The 25,607-nt window shown below is 44.8% G+C and overlaps 1 protein-coding gene across 3 annotated transcripts in view; it reads right to left on the reverse strand.

The window, feature by feature from the left end:
• Positions 1-25,607, reverse strand: part of vps13c (vacuolar protein sorting 13 homolog C) — a 64,253-nt gene that overhangs the window by 30,519 nt on the left and 8,127 nt on the right. For 2 of the 3 annotated variants that reach the window (XM_026301232.1, XM_026301234.1), the window contains exons 10-46: positions 24,861-24,918; positions 24,174-24,301; positions 23,868-23,974; positions 23,001-23,175; positions 22,293-22,355; positions 22,063-22,201; positions 21,883-21,983; positions 21,501-21,643; positions 21,077-21,269; positions 20,874-20,988; positions 20,462-20,598; positions 19,540-19,669; positions 19,335-19,452; positions 19,110-19,242; positions 18,767-18,839; positions 18,467-18,567; positions 18,239-18,392; positions 17,588-17,667; positions 17,055-17,114; positions 16,558-16,705; positions 16,364-16,480; positions 16,174-16,277; positions 15,673-15,840; positions 13,290-13,325; positions 11,339-11,643; positions 11,092-11,236; positions 10,897-11,005; positions 10,639-10,763; positions 10,168-10,324; positions 9,493-9,572; positions 9,285-9,344; positions 8,849-9,002; positions 8,647-8,766; positions 8,461-8,564; positions 7,804-7,971; positions 6,256-6,560; positions 5,815-5,962 (exon numbers count right to left, since the gene is read on the reverse strand). In XM_026301232.1, coding sequence (XP_026157017.1) covers positions 5,815-5,962; positions 6,256-6,560; positions 7,804-7,971; positions 8,461-8,564; positions 8,647-8,766; positions 8,849-9,002; positions 9,285-9,344; positions 9,493-9,572; positions 10,168-10,324; positions 10,639-10,763; positions 10,897-11,005; positions 11,092-11,236; positions 11,339-11,643; positions 13,290-13,325; positions 15,673-15,840; positions 16,174-16,277; positions 16,364-16,480; positions 16,558-16,705; positions 17,055-17,114; positions 17,588-17,667; positions 18,239-18,392; positions 18,467-18,567; positions 18,767-18,839; positions 19,110-19,242; positions 19,335-19,452; positions 19,540-19,669; positions 20,462-20,598; positions 20,874-20,988; positions 21,077-21,269; positions 21,501-21,643; positions 21,883-21,983; positions 22,063-22,201; positions 22,293-22,355; positions 23,001-23,175; positions 23,868-23,974; positions 24,174-24,301; positions 24,861-24,918 — 4,761 coding nt within the window. The remainder of the gene's footprint in view (positions 1-5,814; positions 5,963-6,255; positions 6,561-7,803; positions 7,972-8,460; positions 8,565-8,646; positions 8,767-8,848; positions 9,003-9,284; positions 9,345-9,492; positions 9,573-10,167; positions 10,325-10,638; positions 10,764-10,896; positions 11,006-11,091; positions 11,237-11,338; positions 11,644-13,289; positions 13,326-15,672; positions 15,841-16,173; positions 16,278-16,363; positions 16,481-16,557; positions 16,706-17,054; positions 17,115-17,587; positions 17,668-18,238; positions 18,393-18,466; positions 18,568-18,766; positions 18,840-19,109; positions 19,243-19,334; positions 19,453-19,539; positions 19,670-20,461; positions 20,599-20,873; positions 20,989-21,076; positions 21,270-21,500; positions 21,644-21,882; positions 21,984-22,062; positions 22,202-22,292; positions 22,356-23,000; positions 23,176-23,867; positions 23,975-24,173; positions 24,302-24,860; positions 24,919-25,607) is intronic. The other variant, XM_026301233.1, reaches the window with a different exon arrangement.

Raw genomic sequence — 25,607 nt, forward strand, 5'->3', positions numbered from 1 at the left:
AAGAAAATCCAAGGACCTTTTTGGATCAGACTAAGGAACTGTGGGTGCGTCATACTGGGTGTCATCCTGGCAAACCAGGGCCCCAGAGGGAGTGGTATAGACAGGCGGTGTTGGAGGGAGTACCGGAGAAGGTAAAAACTGCTATGTGTGACAATTCTGATTTACAGGGGGCTGACTCTGTAGTGTGGGAGAGACATCTGGTGCACCATCTGACTCGTGTTCAGCAACAACTGCAAAAGGAAGACGAGCAGAATAAGGGCCTCCAAACTCAGCTTTTAAAAAAATACAGCTGTCAGAGGCCCGGGAAAGGGTTAATTCAGAAAAAAGAAGGAGAACAACGAGGAACCAAAGAAATTGATGTGGCAATGGGGAATGGATGCTCCAGAATCCCCGGACCTGTTTCCCATACCGCCCTGGGAGCCGAATCGCCGTTTACCGGTGAATAGGGGGGGCTACAGGGGAGCTCCGAGGGGGGGAAATGGTTGGAGAGGACGCGGGGGGCGAGGGGGCCCACCTCGTGGGACTTCAAATGTATGCTTTCTATGTGGGGACACAGAACATTGGGTAAAAGACTGTCCTCACAGAGGTTACTTCGCCCGAGGAAGAGCCCGGGGGGGACAGGGTGCCGGTTCGTATCGTGGACGAGGTGGCCCTCCATCTTACAATATGCCAGTGATGGATTGGGGATCTCCCGTGACTTGGGAGGATTCCTACCAAGAATGATACACCCCATCGGGAGGCCCGGACAGCAGTAAAACTACGGCAGATCCGCTGCTGCCTGTGATGGTCAATTATATGAAGTTGCCGTTTTTGGTCGACACTGGGGCAACATGCTCCACTTTGAACACCACCTCAGAATCTACGCTGTCGACGCAGACTACCACAGTTATGGGCTTCTCGGGGAAGAAACAGACTCTGCCGGTGACACTGCCACTACTCACACAAGTGGGCCATCAGTGTGTTCACCACACTTACATCTACTCTCCGGGCACCCCTGTTAACCTCCTGGGCAGGGACCTACTGATCAAACTGGGGGCGACTATTCTCTGCTCCCTTGAAGGACTGAGTGTGACTCTACCAGATGGTACATGCTTGCCTTGTACCCGGTATTCTACCGGGGAATGTGCGCAGTTCCTACTCAGACCCTCTGAGGAGGAGGGAGCAGATATATATTGGGCTAAACTTTGCTCTGAACCACCAGACCAGGGAGGCATCTGGTCAGCATATCAAAGGTGGCGCCCCTGGATCTCGCTCCTTGACCCCTACGTCCCTCCCCCGGACCCTCTCCATGTTACCCTCTTCTATGACAGGCTCCAAACCGATTGGTACAGGGGAGAGTTCGATCAGGTCGTAGGAGATTCTTGGAGCATCAATACGGAAAATATTTATGTGGCACCAGAAGGTGTGGCGGCGGCAGTGAAGCTGCTTCCGGAACAACAACCGTGGTATCAAATGGAGGAGGATTCTACACCCCATGTGTCTCTCGCACTACACCCGAGTCGTGAGGCCAAAGAATTGGGAGGTATCATTAAGAGGGCATTGACTCACTCAGATTGGAAGCCTACCTCAATACCGCAGGTCTCATACGCTCCCAATATACACACTTTTTGCATCCAGCTACGCGCAACAGACACGGCAATATTGGAGCATTGTGAGGTGTCTAGGTATCACGGGAGAGAAAAAACAGACCATCATTTGGCTGCCAGTATGCTTGCCACTCTGCCGGACTCACTCTGGGCGCATTCGCCCACGGATGTGGGATTGACAGATTGTGCGCCAGTCACTTTCCAGGTACAGGAAGGGCCCCCTTTGTGGGTTCGCCAGTACCCCCATAAACAGCAGGCAGCAGAGGGGATCCGGGACACCATTGAAGGCCTCTTACAGGCAGGCGTCTTGGAACCCTCCTATTCCAATTGGAATACTCCTATTCTCCCAGTTGAGAAGAAAGGTACCGGTAAATATCGCATGGCCCACGACCTGAGGGCAATTAATGATATTTTGCTCACGCCTACAGTGCCGGTGCCTAACCCCTACGTTGCTCTGGCTAATCTCGACCCAGCACAGAATTGGTTTACTTGTATTGACCTGGCCAATGCTTTTTTCTGTCTGCCCTTGGCAGAGAGTTGTAGGGATATCTTTTCTTTCACGTATCAGGGGGTTCAGTTGCGGTATACTAGATTACCTCAGGGTTTTGCTCTTTCACCCGGCATATTTAACCAGGTATTGAAGCAGGCGCTCTCCACTTGTCACTTGCCGGACCAGACCACACTTATTCAGTATGTAGATGATCTCTTGTTGGCGGCACCATCTGCGACTGCCTGTATACAGGCCACTAAGATAGTCTTGATGCTTCTGGCAGAGAGGGGTTTCAAGGTTAGTAAACAGAAACTCCAAACCTGTAGAAGACAAGTCTCCTTTCTGGGGCGTTAGATCTCTCAAAAGGGGGCAGGATTGTCCCCTGCCCACAGATCCACCATACTGCACCACCCCAAGCCCCTGCTGGTAAAGGACATGCTCTCCTTCCTTGGCCTTACAGGGTACAGCTGCTCCTACGTCCCGGATTTCACGAACCTCACGAGCCCCCTCCGATGGATGGTGAAAGACCAAGGTCTGAGGAACCTCTCCGCCCACCTTGTTTGGACGACGGAGGCAGAGCAAAACTTCATCCGCCTTAAACAAGAACTGGCTACAGCAGCTGAGTTGGCCATTCCGGACTATTCACTCCCATTCTTTTTGGATGTGTCTGTCACAGATGCCGTGGCCAATGGCGTCCTGTACCAGAAAAAAAAAAGGCAGCCCAAATGTGGAAGAACTTAGAGCAATGGTGGCATCCATATCCCAAAGATATGGCCAGAGAATTGGTCAGGGAATGTGACATCTGCACCAAGTACAACACCAGACCAACAGTGAAACCAGAGATCGGTAGGTATCCACTTATCACCAGGCCTGGATGAGAGATTGTTATTGATTTCACAGATATGGGAACCACCGTTCGAGGGTACAGGTACGTACTGATGTGTGTGGAGGTGTATTCAGGGTGGCCAGAAGCGTGGCCCACCAAGAGGGAAGACAGTAATACGGTAATCAAATGCCTGATAAATTATTATATCCCCAACCATGGCTTCCCAGAGAAAATTAGGTCAGATAATGGGACGCATTTTAAGAATCAGGATTTGCAGAGAGTGGAGGCCATGATGGGGTTGAAACATGGGTTTGGAACGGTGTATCATCCACAGTCTTAAGGAAAGGTGGAAAGGATGAATTGAATTGTAAAAATCAAATTGGCAAAAATCTGTGCACAGACCAAATTGAATTGGATTGATGCATTGCCATTGGCACTTATGTCCATCTGCTCTTCTGTTAACCAATCCACTGGGTTTACACCTTTCGAACTCCAAACAGGGAGACCTTTTCCAGGGTCCTATACCATTAGCCCAATAACCACAGTAGAGAATGAGGGTCTGTCAACCAAAGCATATTTTAACCTTTTGCAAGATCTCGTTTCAGCTTTTCCTCAACAGGTGGCGAACAAGGGGGTCTCCGGACAACAGACGATCCCAGAAGCCGACTGGGTGCTTCTGATGGTCATCAAAAGGACGTGGTCCGAACCACATTGGACAGGACCTTATAAGGTCACGGAGAGAACATCTCACGCAGTGAGGCTGCAGGGAAAGGCGATACCTGGTACCACTGGTCGCAGTGTGTACTAGGACAACCGCCATCCAGATCCTTGACTAAGGTCCAGGAGGACCTGTAACAAAATACCTCTGTCTCGACTGAGGCAGAGAAGGACCCTCCTCAGAAAGGGGCAGAATAATCCCCGGGGAGCGAGTCAGGTACTGAGGTGGTCTACCCTCAGTCCGAAGAAAGAAGAAACTGTACGAAAAGGGAGGGGGTGAAAAAGAGTGCCCCTCTCCGACAAGGGGCGTGCCAAGCCTCCAGCCAACGAATAAGAGCGCCGAGGGAGGCAGCGTCGAGGGATTGTTGGTTGTGTTTTTGTGTGGTAGTTTTAGTTGTTGATCTGTTTAGTTTATTGTGTATGTTTAGCCATTATTAGATAGTTTAGTTAATAATTGGGGAGTTAAAGTGAAGATGTTTGGATTTGGGAAGGTATTGGGGGTCTTTACGACCCTGACTGTAATGATTGTTGTTTTGTGTTTGGTTCACTATGAGTTTCGATTTTTGTATTTGTAGGCATACTGGTCACATGTGGGTGTTGTTGCATTCCCTGTATGAGATCCCTGGCGCTTCGGGTGATTTCATCCGCGATAGAGAGGCAGGACCCGAAGGTCCTTATGCCCTTATTGGCTACGGATCCTGATGATCTTAATAGTGATGTTCCCATACTGAGGCCTATTGATGTGTGATCTCCTAGGGGAGATCAATAGGGGGATATCAAATTTTGACATTTCCGTAGTGGGGGTGGGCTCTTAGGAGAGCCCAAAAGGGGGAATTGTGGGAATGCAGACACACTTTGTGTGACTAGTATGCAGCGTACTGTGTAAAGTGTACTCCTGTATGTTTTGGACACGTGATAGGGTCACCGCTCTTTCTATGTCTTTACTATGAGGGGAGACAAAAGGGAATAACAACACCATATAAGGTAATGGTCCAAATTCCTTTTGTGGAAAAGTACTGGTATGTGGGGCGGTGGCCACCAGCTATATCTATCCTATAGTTTTCCCCTATAGTCCAGATCTCTTCGTGTGTCCCATGAGGGTTGATCTCCAGAGCGCTCTGTATAGTTTTAAATAAAACCTATGATCAGCTGAACCACTCCAGACGTCTTTGTGTACTTCCTCATCAAACGGACCTGGGTAAGTTAAATGCGAACTCAACACTGTCCACCAACGTTCACCATCCAACCTGACAGAACTGGAGAGGATCTGCAAGGAAGAATGGCAGAGGATCCCCAAATCCAGGTGTGAAAAACTTGTTGCATCATTCCCAAGAAGACTCATGGCTGTACTAGCTCAAAAGGGTGCTTCTACTCAATACTGAGCACAGGGTCTGAATACTTATGACCATGTGATATTTCAGTTTTTCTTTTTTAATAAATTTGCAAAAATTTCTACATTTCTGTTTTTTTCTGTCAAGATGGGGCGCTGAGTGTACATTAATGAGAAATAAAATGAACTTTTTTGATTTTGGCAAATGGCTGCAATGACACAAAGAGTGAAAAATTTAAAGGGGTCTGAATACTTTCCGTACCCACTGTAATCATGAAGCATTCTAGTAGGTGTGAAACAGTAGTAGTTTAGACATGAACTTGTTTTTTAGTAATTGCAGAGTTTCCCACGGGATGAGAAGTAAATTAGACATAACATCAGATAGGATGTGCCTGGTGTTTTGGTTGTTGAACTCTGTCTTACAGGGCAGGTTGACTTCTGCCAGGAGGCATAGCAACAGGTGGATACCTCGGGACATCCCAACGTTTTTAACCTATGGGAGAAGAACACGCCAGCTTCCTAAAGATTGCACATTTCATTTTGTAATATTATCACCGGGTTAAGGGAAAAATAGTCAGTCAGACTTCGTGCCCTGACAGAAACTGTTATTGGCAAGGGAAAGTTTGACCCGGAGCTCTGTAACTGCTTTATTCAGTGTGTTTTATTAAACGGCTTATTTGAGACCATATTCATCTCCTCCGTTTCATCAATCAAACGAACACGCAGAACTGAGGGAGAAAATACCAGTTCCAACATATGGACTGCACAATGAGCCAGCCTGACCATTAATTTACCATCACGATTTCAGCCTTCTGTGTGATTTCCTCTCAGGATGAGCTGAAAGGGAAATTCCTTCTCTGCCTACCTTCATGGGCTTCAGATCTCCATCAATTTCCATGGTGGCCATCTTCTTGTACCAGGAAGCTGCCAGGTTCCTCTTGATCTTCAGGTGCAAGTTGACGGGTTCCAGCAGCTCGCTGCTGGGTTGCTCTGATGACAGATCCATACAGGTCCTGGAACAAAGGCTTTATATCTAAAGTTGATGTTTCTTGAACAATGATACAAGTCTAATGATTCAATGACCAACTCTGTTTTCTTCCAAGATAAGTGAACAGGTGTTTATATGAACAATCAGAGGAAAAATTAAAGGTTTCAAAAAAAGAATAAACTTTCTTAACTTGTTCTGGTGTGCAGGTGCATGTAGAAAGGTATCCAATCTTTTCTAAATCTTAAGGCCTGACAGAATCCTGCAGTCATTTTTTCTGCTGTTTCCAGATCAGTTTTTTTTTATCTTTGTTTGACTGACCTGGAGAGTTTAAGCTGTGTGAGTTGGACGTCCATGTTGTCGATGACGGCCGGCAGCGGGCATTCGCTGATGGGCAGCAGAGAGAAGCTGTTTCCCACCGTGATCAGACCCAGATCCACCACCAGTGCATTATGGGAGGTGGAGGACTGGGGGATGATGATGAGCGGTGCTTTCAGATTGATGTCCATGGACAGACGAAAACTCTTCTTGGCGAAGTCTCGAACACTGGAAGCCGCCTTTTCTGCAGCCTGAGCCGTGGCAGCACTCAGAGCTTCTTTAGCCGTCTGGAAGTTGTTGGTGAAGTTCTGAATTAAATTAAACAAATTAAAGATTAAAGTATAATGACTTAAAAAAAAAAAAAAACAACTAATGGTAGTTGATACTGTTATCGTTACTTAACGATACTTGATGCTTTCAGCATCAACACATTATTACTTGCGATTATTATTATTTAACAGCTTAGAGCAATTTAATGCAAACAAATGAAAAATTCCCACACTCTTCAGAACATTGGAAGAAGCGATTAGGATAACATCATCAGCGTAACTGCACTCATCTAGATGAACTTTGTCACACTGAGGAACCAGAATGGCAGAGCCACCTGTAGTCCTGCTTGGTGGAAAGCTTGATATAAAAAGAAAATCAGGTGGTTCACTGTTCAAATGTAAGGGCCTGTACACACTGCAACTACGAATTGCTGTCCCATCACAGCCCATCAAGTCTGAGGTGCAGACTAAACACAAAAAATGCATTAGCTTGTGCAAAGCCAAGCAGTAACCAGCATCAAACCACACTGGACCAATTTTGCTGAGCCGGTAATGCACAGTGGACTGCGATCCTACCAACAGTGAAGACCAGGGACTTGAAGATGTTTTTCCTCACTGGCACTATGAGCTACTGTCAAGAACGACCATTAGGTACAGAATTTATGAACGGCAATGAAAAGAGATGCAGAATGAGCTGCTAGCACACACAAGGGCTGTTCCACTGACTGGAGTCCAAATTACTTGCAGACAACTGCAAATTTTCATCAATGAAGATTGGCCTATGTACTTATTTGCATTAACTGTGCTGAAAATGGAAGAAAGGTATTTTACTGATGCTTGTGTTTACTGGCTCATTAAAGTGGCAAGAAAGACAGAGAGCAAGACCACTCCTGTCAGGACCAACCATACAGAGCAGGGCTGGCTAACTCCGATCAGCAAGGCCCACTATCCCTGCCTCCCCACTATCACAGCAGTGTGCCTTGAGGACCAAAGTTAGCCAGCCTTGATATATTCTACTTTTTGAGCTTGTGTAACACCCATTACCCAGAGTACCTGTCACAGCTATTTGTGACAATGTTTAATGAGTCAGACATGTCATACAGAGCAAACCACCCATGGTTCATATAGACACCGTCCAGTGCAAGATGTCTCAACAAGATGGATTTAGGAACTTTCAAAAAAAAAAAAAAAAAGAAAATTAAATGTGCATAGAAAGTGTAGTTAGTATTAGTAATTAGATAAAATAACATTGTCCGACAGTAGTGAGCAGTGTGAAACTCACCAGAAGAGACATGACAAACTTGTGCAGGTAAACCACCTGGATGCAGCCCACGTTCAGTTTCACTCTGCCATCAGTTTTAGAGGTGTCGGTGTAACCAGCACCCTCTGTGGCATTGGGAGTCAGACTCATGGTGAAGCTGAAGACCTCATCACCAACAATGGAGATGGCCTGAAGGACAGAAATGTTAGATTGCAACACGCTTTACTTGGACCTGACTGACCTAACCTGAGTACAAAACACAAGACAATTAAGAGCAAAGATATCAGCAATGAAATGATCGGTCTGTAGACCTCATGGCAGTTTGTGCATGTGATAGGTGGTGGACGACGAGCTCCAGAACAAATATGGGGGGTGAGAAATGCACAGAGAGCCAACATGTCATTGAGAAATTCTCTCTGCATTTAACCCACCCAAAGTGGACACACACACACACACACACACACACACAGACACACACACACAAACAAACAAACAAACTGCTGCGGCGCCCGGGGAGCAGTAGGGGGTTCAGTGCCTTGTCTCACCTCAGTCGTGGTATTGACGGTGGAGACCCGCAACTTCGGGGTTACAAGTCACACTCTGTATCCTTTAAGTCACGACTGCCCCACAGTCTAAAGCACAGCATTCAGCCTTAACACAGTAAGAGCACTCACTCACCTTCTTGTGGATACTTTTGGGATCAACATTCAAAACGATGAAATCCTTTAGGCGGGCGGATAAATGAGTTTGTGGTCCTTGCATCATCAAAGTGCCATTAATGCCTGAAGAACACAACACATTTGTTACATTGGGGTTGGTGTTGACAAATAGTATTAGAAAAAAAACTTGGTTATGACTTTGTACCTTGGACCTTGATGTCAGCCATGTTACAGCTCTGGTCACACACCAGAACGCTGAAGGCTCCCAGCGTCATCGTCACCTTCAGATCGACAACCTCACTGTCTGCAGGTGACGCCAGGGCGGCTGACAGAAAACAAAACAATGCGACACATTAAAGACTTGATGAGCTTGAGGGGAATGTTCAGATTTAGACTGTTGTACTGACTGGACCTGGCGGACACCGTCTTGTCCTCTGTCCTGGGTTTCAAGTCCCGCTCCATAGACAGGGTGCTGCCGGACGACAACGCTGCCGACAGGAAGTTCATGGCTGAAAGCAGAGCCTCTGTGTGCAGTATGAGGTCAAGAGAAGAGAAGGTCACCTGGAGACAGAGTATTAATCTGTAACACTTTCACTTAGAGGTGTGTACGTTCAGAGGTTTCCTGGGAACATTTCTGTAGTAACTATTATTTGGAAAACACAGGCACACACAGTTCACAAGAATAACCATAAAATGAATTGGACAATAATCCTGGGCAGCGGATGATCATGTTCTACTATAAGCACAGTGGGAAATATGAACGGAACTCAGTTATCAACCCTTGATGCATGATGTATTCAGTAGTAATTAATCAATATGTGCAAGTGTGTGGATGTCACTCACATTGATCATCTGCTCAGTGTTCTGGTAGGTGGTGGAGAAGTTTGGTCCTGAGCGGTGAGCCTAAGACAAGACACAAAGCACAAGTTCAGGGACATCAAAAATTATGGAGCTCAGGTCTTTAATTGTGCATTCAGTTTTGTTGTCTGCTTCTGGGCCATCTCTTACTGGTGACAGTACACCTATTTATCTGAACAGGTAATCACATCACCTTGACATACTGCACTTTAAGCAGTTCAGCTCCAGACTCCACTGAAGAGCTGATGAGACACAGCGGTTCACCACTCGAGTCTGAAATGGGAATACAAAAGAAAAATCACAGATTATCTACATGAACACCTGCTGCTTCCTGTCCAGACAGGAAGTTGTGAAAGCACCACAGGAAACCCCAGAAATGCCAGGACCCCTCAGAAACACAAGGACACCCCAGAAACATAAAGACACTACAAGACACCCCAGAAATGCCAGGACACCCCCCAGAAACATAAAGACTCTACAGGATACCACAGACACGCCAGGACACCCCCCGAGAAACATAAAGACACTCCAGGACACCACAGAAACACCAGGAACCCCAAGAAACAGAAAGACACCACAGAAACGCCAGGACACCCCCCAGAAACGTAAAGACACAACAGGATACCACAGAAACACCAGGACCCCCTAGAAACGCCAGGACACCCCCCAGAAACGTAAAGACACAACAGGATACCACAGAAACACCAGGACCCCCTAGAAACGCCAGGACACCACAGAAACGCCAGGACACCACAGAAACGCCAGGACACCACAGAAACGCCAGGACACTTGAAAATGTGTACAGGACTCTGGAGAGTAGAATACAATGTGCCACTTCCAGATGAATTATAATTAAAACCTCTCTGACCTTTGAACTCCAGGCAACTCATGGTGATCTTCTTGATGAATGTTGTGGCACACATGTCGTACTTCCTGAGTTCGGTGTCGATGCCCAGGTGAGCAACGTGAAAGACCAGGAAAGGTGATTCCTTCTGTTCTCTGGGCTTTTTCAGGGTCAGCAGCACCTTGAGAAGGAAACAGGAAGATCAGTCCGGGGGCGTGGTTTGTGACCAGCCTGCAGCTATAGCACCATGTGAGTTTTAGCTTTCGTTTTTTAGGTTTTCTGGCATTTCCAACGCCTCAGTCTGATGTTCCTCTGTAACTGAAGAAAGGTCTAAATCATAGATAGATAGATAGAGCACTCAACATAAACACAAATCTCACAAGAAAAAGAAAACATTAGAAATGATTTAAAAAGATAAAGGAATATATAAATTATATACAAAATACAACGTAAAAATTTAAAGAGAGATTTCATAACTTGGCTAAGATCTTATACCTCTTTGATTTCAAAGTTGAGGAGAACACTGATGGTGTTTTCAGTCAGACCGCTGCTGCTGCCGGCCATTACGTTGTCAGTTCCGGTCTGTAATGACACCTGCTGCTCAGCAAGCTCCGCCTTCTCTGAGGACACAAAGGTGATTAAAAAAATGATCTGATTGGTGATTAATAAGATATTATCAGTACTGACTCAGGACACAAGAAGCCTCATGTCTGTAGAGTTTCTATCAGATTTCCCTTCATAGCCTCTGTTTACCTTGAGCCACCTGGCCTTTAGGAGCCATGCTGTCCTTGCTGCTTCCTTCCCCGATGTTCTCCAACAGGGTCTTCATTAGCACACTGATGTCCTCCTCACCCAGACTCATCTGATGAATATACATACCTCACTTGCCATAGCACGCTATGAAAAACAGTCAAACTTCAGTTAAACAACAGCATGTGTAAAACCTACATTGAGGGAACGGAGAACTCCCTGGACTTTGACTCCAGGGATTTTGGTGAACCAGGAAGCGGCCATGTTTCGGGTGATGAAAAGCTCAAAGTTAATTGGCTGAAGGATCTCAAAATCCAGTGGAGTGTCTCCCTTCAGTGTGGTTCTGAAAACACATTTATTCAGTATGTTACTTAGCTTTTTGTTTTTGAGGCTGGTCATCATCAATCCACAAATTTTCACAAAATGTTTTTCTTTGTGCTGCCACCTGGAGAACTTGAGCTGTGTCAGCTTAACATCCATCATCTCCACCACCGCCGGCAAAGAGAAACCTTCAACAAGCAGCAGAGAGAAGCTGTTTCCCACCGTGATCAGACCCAGATCCACCACCAGTGCATTATGGGAGGTGGAGGACTGAGGGATGATGATGAGCGGAGCTTTCAGCTTGATGTCCACGGACAGACGAAAACTCTTCTTGGCGAAATCTCGAACACTGGAAGCCGCCTTTTCTGCAGCCTGAGCCGTGGCAGCACTCAGAGCTTCTTTAGCCGTCTGGAAATTGTCAATGAACATCTGAGAACAAAATAAATCAGGAGTGAGACAACAAGCTATTCAACATAACAGGATAAAGATGGATACACAGAGACGCCATGAAGGAGCATAGGAGTCTGAGAGAGCTAGTGTGAGGTGTTCACTGCCTGTGCAAAGCATTCAGGTTCATTTCTGTTTCATAAACATTTAAAATAATATGAACTTTGTCATTCATCTGATTTATTTCTTAAAACTGGCTGACATATGTTTCTGCATTTTTTAAAAGCAGACAGTGTGAAGACTTTCAGAAAAAAGAGTTTTCACACTAACTGGAAAAGATTGAAGATTGAAGTAAAAAAAAAATAAAAATAAAAACTGAATATCATTTGAAGTGTAGAAGTGTGATTTGTCTCATTTTGTTAACAGGTCAAAATATGACATTTTAAGGTTATGAAACAAGAATGAAGTTTAAAATGTATAGAACGATATTCAAAGGGAAGTGAGGTCACAGGCAGCGATCATGTGACTGACAGGGCATGTTAGTGTGGGTGGCGGGGTCGATGATGGCGGCTGAGTGAGTTGCACAGCATGTATGGAGGAAGTGAGCTCTAACTGCTGTCTTGTGGAGAATCATTCATTCCTTTACCCATCCACTCTCAGCCTGTGACAGAACTCAAACACAACCAACATCTGGAGTGTTTGTTTTGATGTTCTCACTGTCTCAGACGGGTGGGTTCACAGTGTTGAGGTCTGGTGTTTTTACGCCTGATTTTCTGCCTCAGATTTGTGTCTTATATATCAAACCAGCTAATCAGCTTGTAGTCATGTCATGGTTTGTAGCATTCTGGAGGAAACACCATTAAAAATCTCCACCTCTGAAAAGCAGTGTAAAAACAGTGCAGATGGATTTTCAAGAAAGGCTGTGGTGGGAAAAGAAATTTTATATTTATACTACACACAATGGAAAAACATCTCAAAAATACACACCAAATTAGCTAAAGCTAAATAAAAATAGACCAGTATAGACAAATTCATCAATTCACAGATCACCAGAAAGAAGAAAGGTCAGGTAATTTTGAATGGACAGAAAGTTTAAACTATAGAGTCAATGAACTGAAATCACTACAGACAATCCCTGACTATGAACTGCCACTAAAGAAACATCCTTGTGAGCTCAGACATGATTCACTGAATAATCTTTATGTTGTGCTACGGTTAAAATCACCAGAAGCACCGCCTGCTGTTGAGTTTGCAGACAATCAGATATCTGAGATTTAAGACTCAGTTGCTGACAAACCAACAAACAACCAATAAACAAGCATGAATGTCCTGAAAATAATAAACTGACATGGGTGGACAGAAACATCACCATACCATGTTTTTCTGGCTTTTGTAGGATGTAATTGCAGTGCTCTGTTTAAATGTGGTATTTGTTTCACTTGTCATCTTGCTGACCTTTGTCCTCTCAATCCCTCTGAGTCAAACAGGCCTCAAACACTGTCACAGCAAGTTGGAGCTTGTTTAGATAAACTCGAGTCTACAGCTAAAAACCAGTCGCACCGTCAAGGACCAGGGTTGACATGTTCACACAGTCTAGATCTGAAAACCTGTCTAAAGTGGGCTGAAGGTGCAGTGACTCTAAAGCAGAAGGTTTGATGCAGGTCAGAGCTGCATGCTGGAAGCTGTACCTCGTCAGCAGATGTATACTGAATGCTAAAAGAAGCCTGAAAGAACAAAACACATCAACAAGACAAGAGACGTGAGAGACAAGAAACTGACAAACAGAGGAGCAAACAGGTACAAACACAGTAAAGATTGAAATTCACTTTAAATGTTTCAGTTGCTGTAAATTCTCCAACAGTGGCTTTTTATTCCCCTCAACACAGAAAACTCTCTCATTTGTCCTGTTCTTTTATATTTCAGAATCTTTTAGTAGGTTTTCTCTCTTTTCACATTTTATTGACTTTTAAATGTTTATTTTATTTGTTCATTTATTTATTATATTATACAAAATAAAAAAAAATAAAAATAAATCAGTGAAAACAGCGCTATACTTTATCGATCAGATATCAGCACTGCAGTGTGGGATTGTCACTTTTGTCTTTGCTGTAATGCACTGCATATTTAACTATGAATAAATATTTATTGTTGTTGCATCAAGCCGTTGTCTGAGAATTTACAATATGATGAAAGGTTATAGAAGCTAATATTTGTCATCGTGGTGACATGTTTAAATGGTCAGACAGATAATAAATAAACATCTACACAAATATGATAAACTCCATACAATTATGATACTTTTAAACACAGACTGCAAAAGCATAACAGATGCAACTGAAAACAGAAGCCATCAAATACAGCTCCTGTTGCGCTTTAACCTAAATGTGTATTTATGTGTATATGGAAATATGTACATGTATGTGTGTGCATATGTGTTGTCATGCAAAAGTTGAGAAACTCTGATTTTTGAAGGTAAAGGAAGCAAATCAGAAACAAATTATGTGTATTTGTAAAACAATCAGAGCTCCATTAACTCGTTAGGCGTTAATTGGCTGGTTTAGGATCCATTAACTTGTTAGGCCTTAATTGGCTGGTTTAGGCTCCATTAACTCGTTAGGCCTTAATTGGCTGGTTCATGCTTGGGTGAGTTACAGAATTATCATTGGGAAGTTTCAGCTAAATTCCCAAACTCTGGTGGTAATGCAAAACACACCAGATTCTAACATGGATCTACAGGGATTCACCACAGTAACAGGGGACAGTGACACTAACCGCAGTGGCAAACTAAAGGATGGGACTTGCATTGTTCATTAACACCAGATGGTGCGACCAGGGTATATTACAGTGAAGGAGACGGCGTGGAGCAGGGACATCGAGCTGCTGGCAGCGGGTCTTGTACAATATTATATGCCCAGTGAGTATGGACTCTACACTACCAAACAGGGAATACACCGACCAACCCTAGACCTGTCTTTACTTGATGCCACTGGACATTTTGAAATTACCTCATTTGCACATCTTTCATCACAACCCACAGACAGGGATTGCTGTGGCCTATAAACAATGCTATGGTGTTACATGGGTTTTTAACTTATATGGCTTCCACTTGAATATATACAGTCTTGAGTACAGTGTCTATTGCTTGTAGTTTACTATCTATCCTCAACCATGTGCTTCTTTAAGCAAATGGCTGTGAATTTGAAAGCAATTCTAGCTTGAAATGATCTCTGTCATTAAGAAAGTGGAATTAAAACTGCACAAACCAAGATGTGGACAAGATGTGAAAGACCAAGAAAACGTCCAGACCAAACTGCATGTCTAGTGGGGAAAAAGGTTCATTGTGTTCACTGTGCAGCTTTGACATACAATTTCTACATGGAAGTAGTTAGAACACACACATCTGAAATCAAACCAGAGTGGATTTTAGAAACAAGCACTGTGGCAGATAAAGTTCAAAATAAGCTCTCAGCATTTGCTACACATGGAGGAGGAAATTCAGATGTTTTGGTTGTGGGCCACCAGTGGCACAGAATGGACACAAGAAGAGTGGGTGAAATGTCCTAACTCAAGACCAGGAAGACACTTAGGGGGCTATAAAAGGCCTGCCCAGTTCTTGTACCAAGTACTTACAGTGGCTTACTGATCTGTGTCTCAGAAACAGCCTGAGTCTACAGAGACCTGCTGGACTCCATGTCCTGGTTTCTGTCCTGACCTGTAGTGTCTTTCTACTCTTTCCAATCAGATCAGTCTGTCCCAGGTGGACTCCAGTGTGGTTCTAGAAACATCTCGGGACAATGAAAGCAAACTGGAACCAGCTGAGCCCAGTTTGGAGCCACAATGAAGACCTGAGGACTTTGGTTAATGACAGTTTCTGATTTTAAAGGAATTTGCAAAAATGTCATTGTGGATTATTGAATGTCAGAGGATTTCAGTGCATTTTAATGTACTAAATATGTGTGTGTGTGTGTGTGAGTGAGACATATGACAGGAAATACATAAGATTTTCAGCAATAATACTAACATGATACAGGTAGACAAACCCAGAGATATATATTGTATAAAGATTCTGACCAGCAGGGACATGAGGAACTCGTGCAGGTAAACAATCCGGATGCAGCCCAGACTCATCGTGACCTTTCCGTCCACCTTTGACATGTCGCTGTAGCCCGCCTCCTCTGTTGCCCCCGGAAACAAGGACAGTTTGAAGCTGAACACCTCTTCACCCATGATGGAGACCGCCTGCAAAAAGCAGATCAGCTCTTTTGGTCCCAATCAGAAAGTGTCACATCATCAAGCTAAATAAAATGTAGTGAATACTACAAATTGCATCATCAACAGTAACTATGAAATGCATTAGAATGTAATGAAGATAACATATATAAAATATCTCAGGGTTGCTGACAGCATTCACCAGTCTGAGCCTTTGGCTTCTTTAAACAGAAACATATTAAAGACCGGTGCTGCACATGACGAAACTTGACAATGACGTGTTTAATTTGTATGAGCCATGTTATTTCCTCCAAAACAGGTTCCAGTGCAATATTCAGGATTCATGTGGCTACACAAACCAACCTTTGTGTGGATGGTTTTGGGGTTGACGTCTGTGACCACGATGTCTCTGAGTCGAGTGAACACCTCCATCTCCTTCGCCTGTACTGACACCGACGCATCAATTCCTGTGACAGTGACCATGTTTTACACTTGACGAGCTTTTAAACCAAGTGTCGTCAGCGTCTCTTCACATTAGAACATGTTTTCATACCCTGGACTCTGATGTCGGCGATGCTGCGCCGGTCATCACACACCTCCACATGAAAGCAGCCCAACACAGCGAACAGTTTGAAACTGAAGATGCTGCCATCTTTGGTCCTTTTAGACACTGCAGAGGGAGCAGAAACACTTTCTGTCAGATACAGAACATAAGACATTACAAACCAACACTCTGGGCAGACTCACCTGTCTGGCCTGGTCCAGTCTTCACCTGTTTTCTGGTGTCCTGGTTTTGGACGGCAGTGAATTGTGGCGGCAGGGAGCTGTGCAGGTAGCTGATGGTTGACAGCAGAGCTTTAGTGTGAAGGAGGAAGTCCAGAGAGGAAAACTCCACCTAAAACACCACCAGGTAAACAGTTGTGAGACACATGAGAGTCAAATAAAAGGAATGAGAAAAATCTTCTTCAACAAGTTTATTTCAAATTTTCTGAAACGTGAATCCCCAACTGTGTTATGTTGTGTGTGTGTGTTCTGTGGATTTTGAAGCAGCAAGAAGGTAAAAGCTTCAGTGCTCAATACCATTGCTTTTGTTTTTTTTTCTTAGCGGACCAACAAATGTCACGTTTTGGTGTCTCAGATGCGTTGACGTGTGAAATGACTGTGAAGAGCTTCAAAGGTGGCCTCACCTGTTGGAAAGTTCATTTCCATCAAGGCAGGCTTATAAATAGCCCTGTCCCACCCACCTTCAGTGTTTGCTCCGTGCTGTCAAAGTGAGTGTGGAAGCTCGGACCACAGGGGTCGGCCTGCAGGGCGACAGACAGAAGCAGTTTCAGACATGGTATGTGTGTGTTTCAGTAAAGTGCTTCAGTTAAATACACTAAACGTCCCTTAGCTGTGCAGAATGCACCTGGTACCTGTTTAACTTCTCCATTTAATTTTCCTCAACACATCCCAGACCAGCCAGCATGCTCTCAGACTCACCACCAGATCGACCTGATCCACATCTGACGTCTTAGTGATGATAAACAGCTTCTCCTTCTCAGTGTTTTAGTACTTTTCTCCCAAGGACAAATTTGTGACATAACCAAAATGCAGGAACAACAGTTATTGGATTTGCAGTGTTGACTCTGATATGTAGAAGATTACTTTTAAAGCAATGATAGTTTTATTCATCCAGGTCAAGGTTCAGAGTGAAAACAGGTCTACTGCAGCTGCCTTTCTCTGAACACATCAGGTGAGTCTGTGAGCAAACAGCTGTGGGGGGGTAAGCGCTCACCTTGATGAAATGGACCTTCAGCAGGTTGGAGCCATGCTCCTCCGAGGAGCTGATCAGGTGAAGAGGATGATTCCTGCTGCCTGAAACACAATTAAAAAGGACACACATTTGCTGAACAGGTAGCTGGTTCAGGAGCCTCAGCACAAATGTTTGTTACTGCAGTTTGTGGAAAATTTTAAACTTCAATTTAAAACGTTTAACTTGTTTTTTAATTGCTGTCTCCAAAAGACAATGCAGAGCACAGCGGCCAAACCCCGAAGAACTGGAAGCATGGCAAAAACACTGCTAGGTTAGCTTTTCAACCCTAACCACAACCCGTCGTCCGCCTGATCTCCTCCGCCGTCTGTGGCCAGGAAAAGGTGAAAACTAAAATGTACCAAACATTGGTAGAACGAAGAGTGCTGCTGGATGGAGACAGCCCTCTCAGCAACCAAGAAAGAAGACAACCCCTCTCAGCAACCAAGAAAGAAGACAACAACCAGCCCTTACCTGTGTTTGCCCCAAGGACACACCTTCCTTCTTCCACAGCCTTTCACTGGAGCTATATTTCTTATTGCCTGCTTTAGGCGCCACCCATTTAGAAAGTTTAAATCAGGATATGCAGATGCTCTGCTGCACATTGATGTACAGTACATTGTGCTTATAACACACCTGGAGCGTCGCAGTAGTCAAGTGTGACTCTGCGCAGGTATGAGGTGACACTCAGGTCGAAGCTCCGCCTCTTCCCTTCTGTTCCAAGTTGACAGATGCTGAAGGACAGGATGGTCTTCTCCTGATCCACCTGCCGGGTCAGTTCCAGCAGCACCTGAACGCACCACATGCATTTTATTATCTCAGGGGAACTAAAGCAAAAACAACCTAACAAACGAACAAACTAACCTCTTTGACTTCAAACTTAAAGTGAATGTCAGTGAGTTCCTCCAGAGCCAAGCGCTGCTGATCCTCATCAGCTGACTTCTCACTGGTATCTTCATCTGAATCTGGCACACAATAGCACAGATGCAAGTAATCACAAAAAAAAATAATGAAGCTGAAACAAATGAAGGGACTGTTTTTATTCCTTCAGTGACTTTGCACATGGAATGAAAAGGATATTTGTTGTTCTGTTTCAGCTAGAAAATAACGTTTTTGAAGCTCCAACATAGTTTAACAACCAGTCAGACTGTGGGAAGCACTGACCTGTTTCCACGGTGCTGAGGAGGGCAGGGTGAAGGCTGAGCATCTGTGGTCTGACCTCAGGCAATGACAACACCTGCAGCAGGAAACATGGTCAAATTTGGTCCAATCAGCTGTGAGCAGCTGCCCTACAGCCACACCTCCAACTTCTATCATCAGTCTCCTAATTTTTCCAGATGGCCCTCTACTAAACTTTCCATCATCACACTCCACTGATCCTCCAGTGTCTGTTCCCTAAAAGCTCCCTGCTGGACTAAACTTTAACTTGGTGCAAAATGCTCTCAGTTTCAGTTTCAGAATGGGCTCTTTACTTCTGTGGGTGTAGCTACAGTGAGATGAAGTGTACCTTTTCTGTGGGGGTGGAGGGCTCGGAGCCCATGTTGGGCAAGGGTACGCTGTCAACCAGCTCCAGAACTTTCTGGATCTTCTGATCCGAGATCTTAATGTGTAGCAGTGGTAACTCACCAGACACCTTGAACCTAAGATACAAAGACAAAAATTATTTAGATCGCATATACAAGTGTGTCAGCAGGGGAGTCACATTGGACAGCTCTGCAGGTTAAAGTCTTACCTGGGCATCCTGGAGTCCTTCTCCACCATGCACTTGGCCAAGTGAAGAGTGAAGTCCATCGGCTGGAGGATATGTTGGACCGAGGAAACCTGCATCCGAGCTGACTTCCAGGCCTCACCTGGGATCAATTTACAGCTGATGGCATAAAAATGGACTTCCGGGTAATGGTGTAGTTATGTGTAATTATAGTGTAGTGGTTGTATACCTGACTTGCTGTAGAGCACCTGGACCCTGCTCAACTCCACACTATACCTCTCATACGCTCGATGCATGATCTCCTCCAGAGAGGATGAGGGTGAAGACAAACTGACGCTGCTCTGCTCAACACTATTCAACTGCAAGCACACACAGGTTCAACTATACAAGAACAACAACGAGAAAGCCATGTCATCTTAAATCTGTGGTGCAGCCTGGAGGAAAAACTCAGACCTATTGTGAAAAAAATTGGGGATTTAAACATTTGGGAAAAATCTGTGGGGCAGCACAGTGGGTGAGTGGTTAGCACTGTTGCCTCACAGCAGGAAGGTTCCTGGTCTGAAACCCATCAGGGGCCTTTCTGTGTGGAGTCTGCATGTTCTCCCTGTGCTTGTGTGGGTTTTCTCCAGGTACTCTGGTTTCCTCCCACAGTCCAAAAACATGTATGTCAGGTTGATTGGTGACTCTAAATTGCCCATAGGAGTGAGTGTGAGTGTGTGAGGTTGTTTGTCTCTATGTGGCCCTGTGATGGACTGGGGACCTGTCCAGGGTGGACCCCTGCCTTTCACCCAAAGAGAGCTGGGATAGGCTCCAGCTGATCCCTGGGACCCTGGTTAGGACTAAGGGGGTACAGATGATGGATGGATGGAAAAATCTGTGATCTGTAGTCAACATAAACCTCATGTAAAACTACACAACACAAAACACAAACATATGAGCAAAACCAAACTTTGGCTGTGAAATTGAGCTTCGTCTTAAAGCTTGTGTTCAGGGTTAACATATCAAACACTGTTCCACAAGCCAGAAGAAATTAGGTAAAATTGTGAACATTAAAGGTAAACCTTTAAAACTACCTTTAAAACTACTACAAAATAAAATAAACATCTGATTTTAACCTGACTTGACAGTGGGTAACGTAAAAGACAACTGACCTGTAAGCTGCCAAAGTCTACGATGACAAGGTCTGATGTGTCACTGTAGAAGCCAGACTTGGGAACCAGCAGGTAAGATGGCTTTAGGTGAATTTGTAAGTCCAGGACCTTTCTGGTCTCAATGATATGTGACAAACCTGCAGAGACCATAGCTCATCAGAGTCCTGATGAGGACCAAACTGAAAACTGAAACCAGTCCATCAGAGTTGCCTCCTAAAGGACAGCAGTGCCCTGCTAAGCCTGCAGAGGTCACCACAGAACACAAAGCTAAAGTGGTGGGTGGAACTTTGCTGCTGGTGCTGCTAACGTCATTTGATCCCCAGACCCTGAAGGATTCTTACATGAATATTTATTTGGATCCATCAGCTGCTAGTTTGGGCAATAACCCATCAAATGTGTTAGTTAAGTTCACCTGAGGCAGTTTTCTCTTTGATCTCCTCCAGTTTGGAAAGCGTGGCCGACGTCAGCACCTCCAGATCAACACCTTTCCCCGTCTTAAAGAACTCAGCCGTACTGTTAACCGTCAGCTGGAGATTAAAAAGACACATTTACAGAGGAACAGGAAACAGAAGCCTCCAGGACATTTTACTGTGGAAGCAGCTGGTTCAGGTTTACCGCATCATAGATTATCTCGACTGGCTGCGAGTGGACTCTGAGCAGCTGGTCGGCAGTGCTCTCCTCTGGGTTTAACTCAAACACGACGCTGAGAAGAGATGAGGCAGAGTCTCCCACTGAGGCGATGAGTGAAGGCACCGCCCCATGCTGCCGCAAACCTGTAACGTACCAGTGCTCCAATGCCACCTCCACCCTGGAGCAGGACCACAAGGTTTACGTCCAAGTAATGGCTTGCTTGTGTTGAGCGTCACATTTTTTTATTTACTCTTCATTTTCCTTTATAAAGTAGGAAACGTCAGATACGCAATACGTGCACGTGAGTAACTGGTAAACATTTGTCAGTAGGGGTTTAGTTTGTTATGAACCACAATAAGGAAGCTTTCACTCAGATGGGGGGCTCTTCACCCCAATGGCAAACACCCACCTGATGGCCTGAGCTCCAGGTCTCTGAGATATTTTGGTGCTGAGGTCAATCATCTGGACTTTGAGAATTTCTGGGACATCCGGCAGCTCTCTGATCGTCACCGAAGTCCTTAAGAGCTGGAAGGTGATGACCACAGCTACATACTGAAACATACAAGTTAAACAAGGAAAGTTTGTCCTGATGGAAACAAGCTCATGCAATCAGTCAATTATAAATGGTTTATCCTCTGGAGAGCAGGAACAGGACAGGACTTTTCATGAAAAACTGCACATTGGACTCTAAAGCTTATGTGAAACTATAACATTTGTCTGGATGGTGGAAAGGACAGAATACGGTCACACCTCAGTCTATGGAGACCATAAATATGAGCAGGCGCACCTACCTGTTTGGGTAAAGCCAGGTTGTGAGAGCTTCCACTGTAGCCAATGGCCATGTAAAGTTTTTCCTTCTCCTCAACTGTCATGAGCTCGTCCAGCCCTGAGCCTGAACACCCAGAGACGAAAGTGTTCAGGTATGTGCAGGTTACAGTGGTTTTCAGGTGAATCTGAACATGGTCACTTACTCTCCTTCTCCTTGCTCTCTTCCGATTCCTGCTCCTCCTTCTTAGCCTTCCTCCCAAACAAGCTGCTGAAGAAACCTCCTCCCTGCTTCTTCCCCTCTGCCGCCTTCTTCCCCATCACCTTCTGCCCTGATCTGATCACCTGGACGAGGAGCAGACAGTTACGTGTTAAACTGTTCTACAATGAACTAAGTCCAAGTTTAAATATGTCAGAAGGTCTTTATTATGTTTACCTCCATCTGAGCCTGTTGTCGGGCTAATGTGATGTTGAAAACATCCAGAACTTTCTCCAGATCCTGAAGGAGGCAAACATACAGCAGGTAAAAACCTGAGTTTAGATTTAGATCGAGGTCAGCTTAAGTAACATGTACTTATCTGCAAAATGCTGCCAGTGGCAGCCTGACTCATATTTTTATTTTAAATATTAAGACTCAAACTCATTGTAATTTCTTCCCTGATACATTTGATCATTTTAGGAAAAAAAACTGGGGAAAAAGGTAAAAAATGCCTGTCAAAGTCTCTCAATATAAGGTGACTGCTTCAGGTGACTTGACCAAAGCTCAAAGGTTATCAGGTGATATGCAGTGAAGGGCAGAACTATCAAAAGGAGCTGGGTCCAGAGTGTGCTGTGCTTAACACCTGTAAAATGTCTTAAAGGACATACGGGTTATCTAAACTCTGATTAGTTTCCTGTTAATCACATGATGAAAAGAACAGTAAACACCAAGAATGACTTGATACTGAAATCACAGCTCCACTGGAGATCTGACGCAAAATAAAATAAAATACAATAAACTCAGCACATTTCAGATAAATGTTGTTCCATTGCAAAGATTCATTCACCACCACCACAGTTTACTTTTCTATTCAGAGGGTTCAGCCCAGACCAGACCTCATGCTGTCAATTCTTATCCCTAACCCTTTCAGTCAGTCAGCAGCACCTGGACGTGTCGCTCAGTGTCCTGGCTTGGCTTTCCCTGGCTCAGCAGTTTGGTCTTGTAGGCAGTCTTGTAGGTCTTCTGGTTTTCTCTGTGCTGTTTGATGTTGGACCAGCACCACATGCGACTGAAGCGTCTGATGTGAACCTCCAGGATGCTGTTGAAGCTGTACCTCCACCTAACAGAGGCACAGAAAACAAAAACACCTTCAGTCAGTGGTTTTAGTTAGGGGCAGGAGACAGGTCCAATGTGTGTTCTCATCTCCAGCAAGAGTTCCCCACATTTTAAAACAGCATTTAGTGCATTTTCTTTCTTCTGAAGTTCTTTCCTGATCAGCTTTTCTCTAGCACCACCCTCAGGCCAGGAAGATTGTGAGTAATTGCATTAACACTTCAGATTTTAATGACCCCACAATTCTTCCTGTGGTTCCTGTTTCAAGTCGCATCAGGTCCTCATATAAATTTGGATTTTGTTCGTAAACTCTTCAGACTAGAAGGTGAATTTCTGTATTTTTAGAGTTTAGCTCAGATGATTCTCTGGTTCAGGACTTTTGGATTCATATATGAATCTTACCAAGGTTTTTGTGATGGGATAGCCAAAAACTTCATACTCAAAAGGTTTTGTGTTTGTTGGTTTTTCTTCAGTACTATTAAACAAATCTCTGTTTTACACTCAAAGTTAATATTTAAAGAGTCCTATTTTATTACTGTAGTCTTCCTTCTGAGATTAGACGTTAATGGCTGCAAGACCTTTCCTCTAGCACCACCCTCAGGACAAATTTGTTTAGTCCCACCCCTGGTTGAAACTGTAATAAGCACTGCAGCCTGTACGGGGCACTACTAGGACACAAGACTGGAACAGCAGACAGACCAGAGTTTGGCATTGTCGTGCACAGAGACGTCAGGTCTGAACTTCCTGTAGGGGGCGTTCTTCGCCATACGGTCGATGGACTCCAGCAGCTCCACCATGGTCACATACTGCAGAGCACAAAACAACACGTCAACAAAACCTGCAGTGACCAAACACCCCAGATCGTTGTGGTTACACGTAGGACTGTTTGACTCACTGGACTGCCTCACCTCTCCCACCTCTCCATCTCACCTGTCTGCCACATCTGCCCATGCCTGACCATCCCACTTGTCCAGCTCACCCACCTGTTCACCTGTCCATCATTACCTGTGGTTTAGTCAACTCTATCCCGATGTTCTGAACCTCCAGGTGAAGGTTTGCTTTCGGAGTTTTCAGCTCCAGCTCGGCGTTAGGGTTGATGCACATTTTAGCTGAGGCGAAGATCGGCTTGAAAACTACGAACAAACAAACCAACCAAAACAAAAGAATGTGTAAATATTGATAACTGAGCTCATAATCAATAATTGATTTCAATTACGAAGCATTTCCTCCAGCACTGATGGAAGTCATTAAGAGAGTAACTGCTGAAATCTAAGAGTTTTGAAAGTTGTGGATTGGTTAAGTTCATCCATATTAGATCAGTAGAAGTGTTTTATACAACAGCTGGCTGTGAGGGCCACTGCTCAGGTGGGCAACAAACATCTGCAGAATCAGTAGTTTGACCTGTGAGTAATTGAAGTAAAACAGACGTTGGTTTATGAATTAGACCCATACAACCCACTGAGGATTAAACAAGCAGCAGCAAAAAACAGCTGAAGCCTTGCAGACGGCATTTAGCTGAACTTGTGTGACTGAGTGGATATGCTGCCATAATGTTAAGGCTCATTTCAGATGACAGTGTTTCATGCTTACAGCAGTCTGTCTTTGTCCAAATGCACACTTTTCATTTCTCCGTGAGGCTCAAACAAGTGTAATTTCACCCTCTGAAACATGTTCATGCAGTGTTCAACTCACTGTACTGATAGTGGGGCAGCTCCTGGTCTTTGCTGCTGATTCCAGACTTCAGCTGATCCTGCAGGAGACACGGGAGGCAGAGGACTGAGGCTCTGTCTGCACAGTCTAAGACCTAATCGAGTCTTTTCTTTAATTCAGAGAAGGGTGAAGGAACAGCAGGTAACAGGCAGTTTGAGGTCAGAAAATGCTGCAGGAAGATTTTTTTTTTAAAACCATCTTTAAGGAATGTGTTTGACTTTAAAGGATATTTAAAAGCTCCATTGAGCCAGGACCTTTAGCATGCACTGGGGCTGTTTGCAACTGAGTGTGAAGCGGCTAGGATCTCCGGCACCTCTAAGTCCGAGGCCATGGTTCTCAACTGAAAACAGGCGGCTTGCCATCTCCAGGTCAGGGGAGAGATCCTGCCTCAGGTGGAGGAGTTTAAGTATCTTGGGATCTTGTTCACGAGTGAGGGAAGGATGGAACATGAGATTGACAGACGGATTGGTGCAACAGCAGCAGTATTGCAGTTGATATACCGATCCGTTGTCAATCTATGCTCCTACTCTCACCTGTGGTCATGAGCGAACCGGAAGGACAAGATCTCGGACTCAAGTGGCCGAAATGAGCTTCCTTCACAGGGTGGCCAAGCTTCCTTTGAGATAGGGTAAGGACCTTGGAGTAGATCCGCTGCTCCTCCACATCGGGAAGAGCCACCTGAGGTTGCTCGGGCATCTGTTCCAGATGCCTCCTAAGCGTCTCTCTGGG

Source organism: Mastacembelus armatus, unplaced genomic scaffold (assembly GCF_900324485.2).
Source record: "Mastacembelus armatus unplaced genomic scaffold, fMasArm1.2, whole genome shotgun sequence".
NCBI classification, from domain to species: Eukaryota; Metazoa; Chordata; class Actinopteri; order Synbranchiformes; family Mastacembelidae; genus Mastacembelus; species Mastacembelus armatus.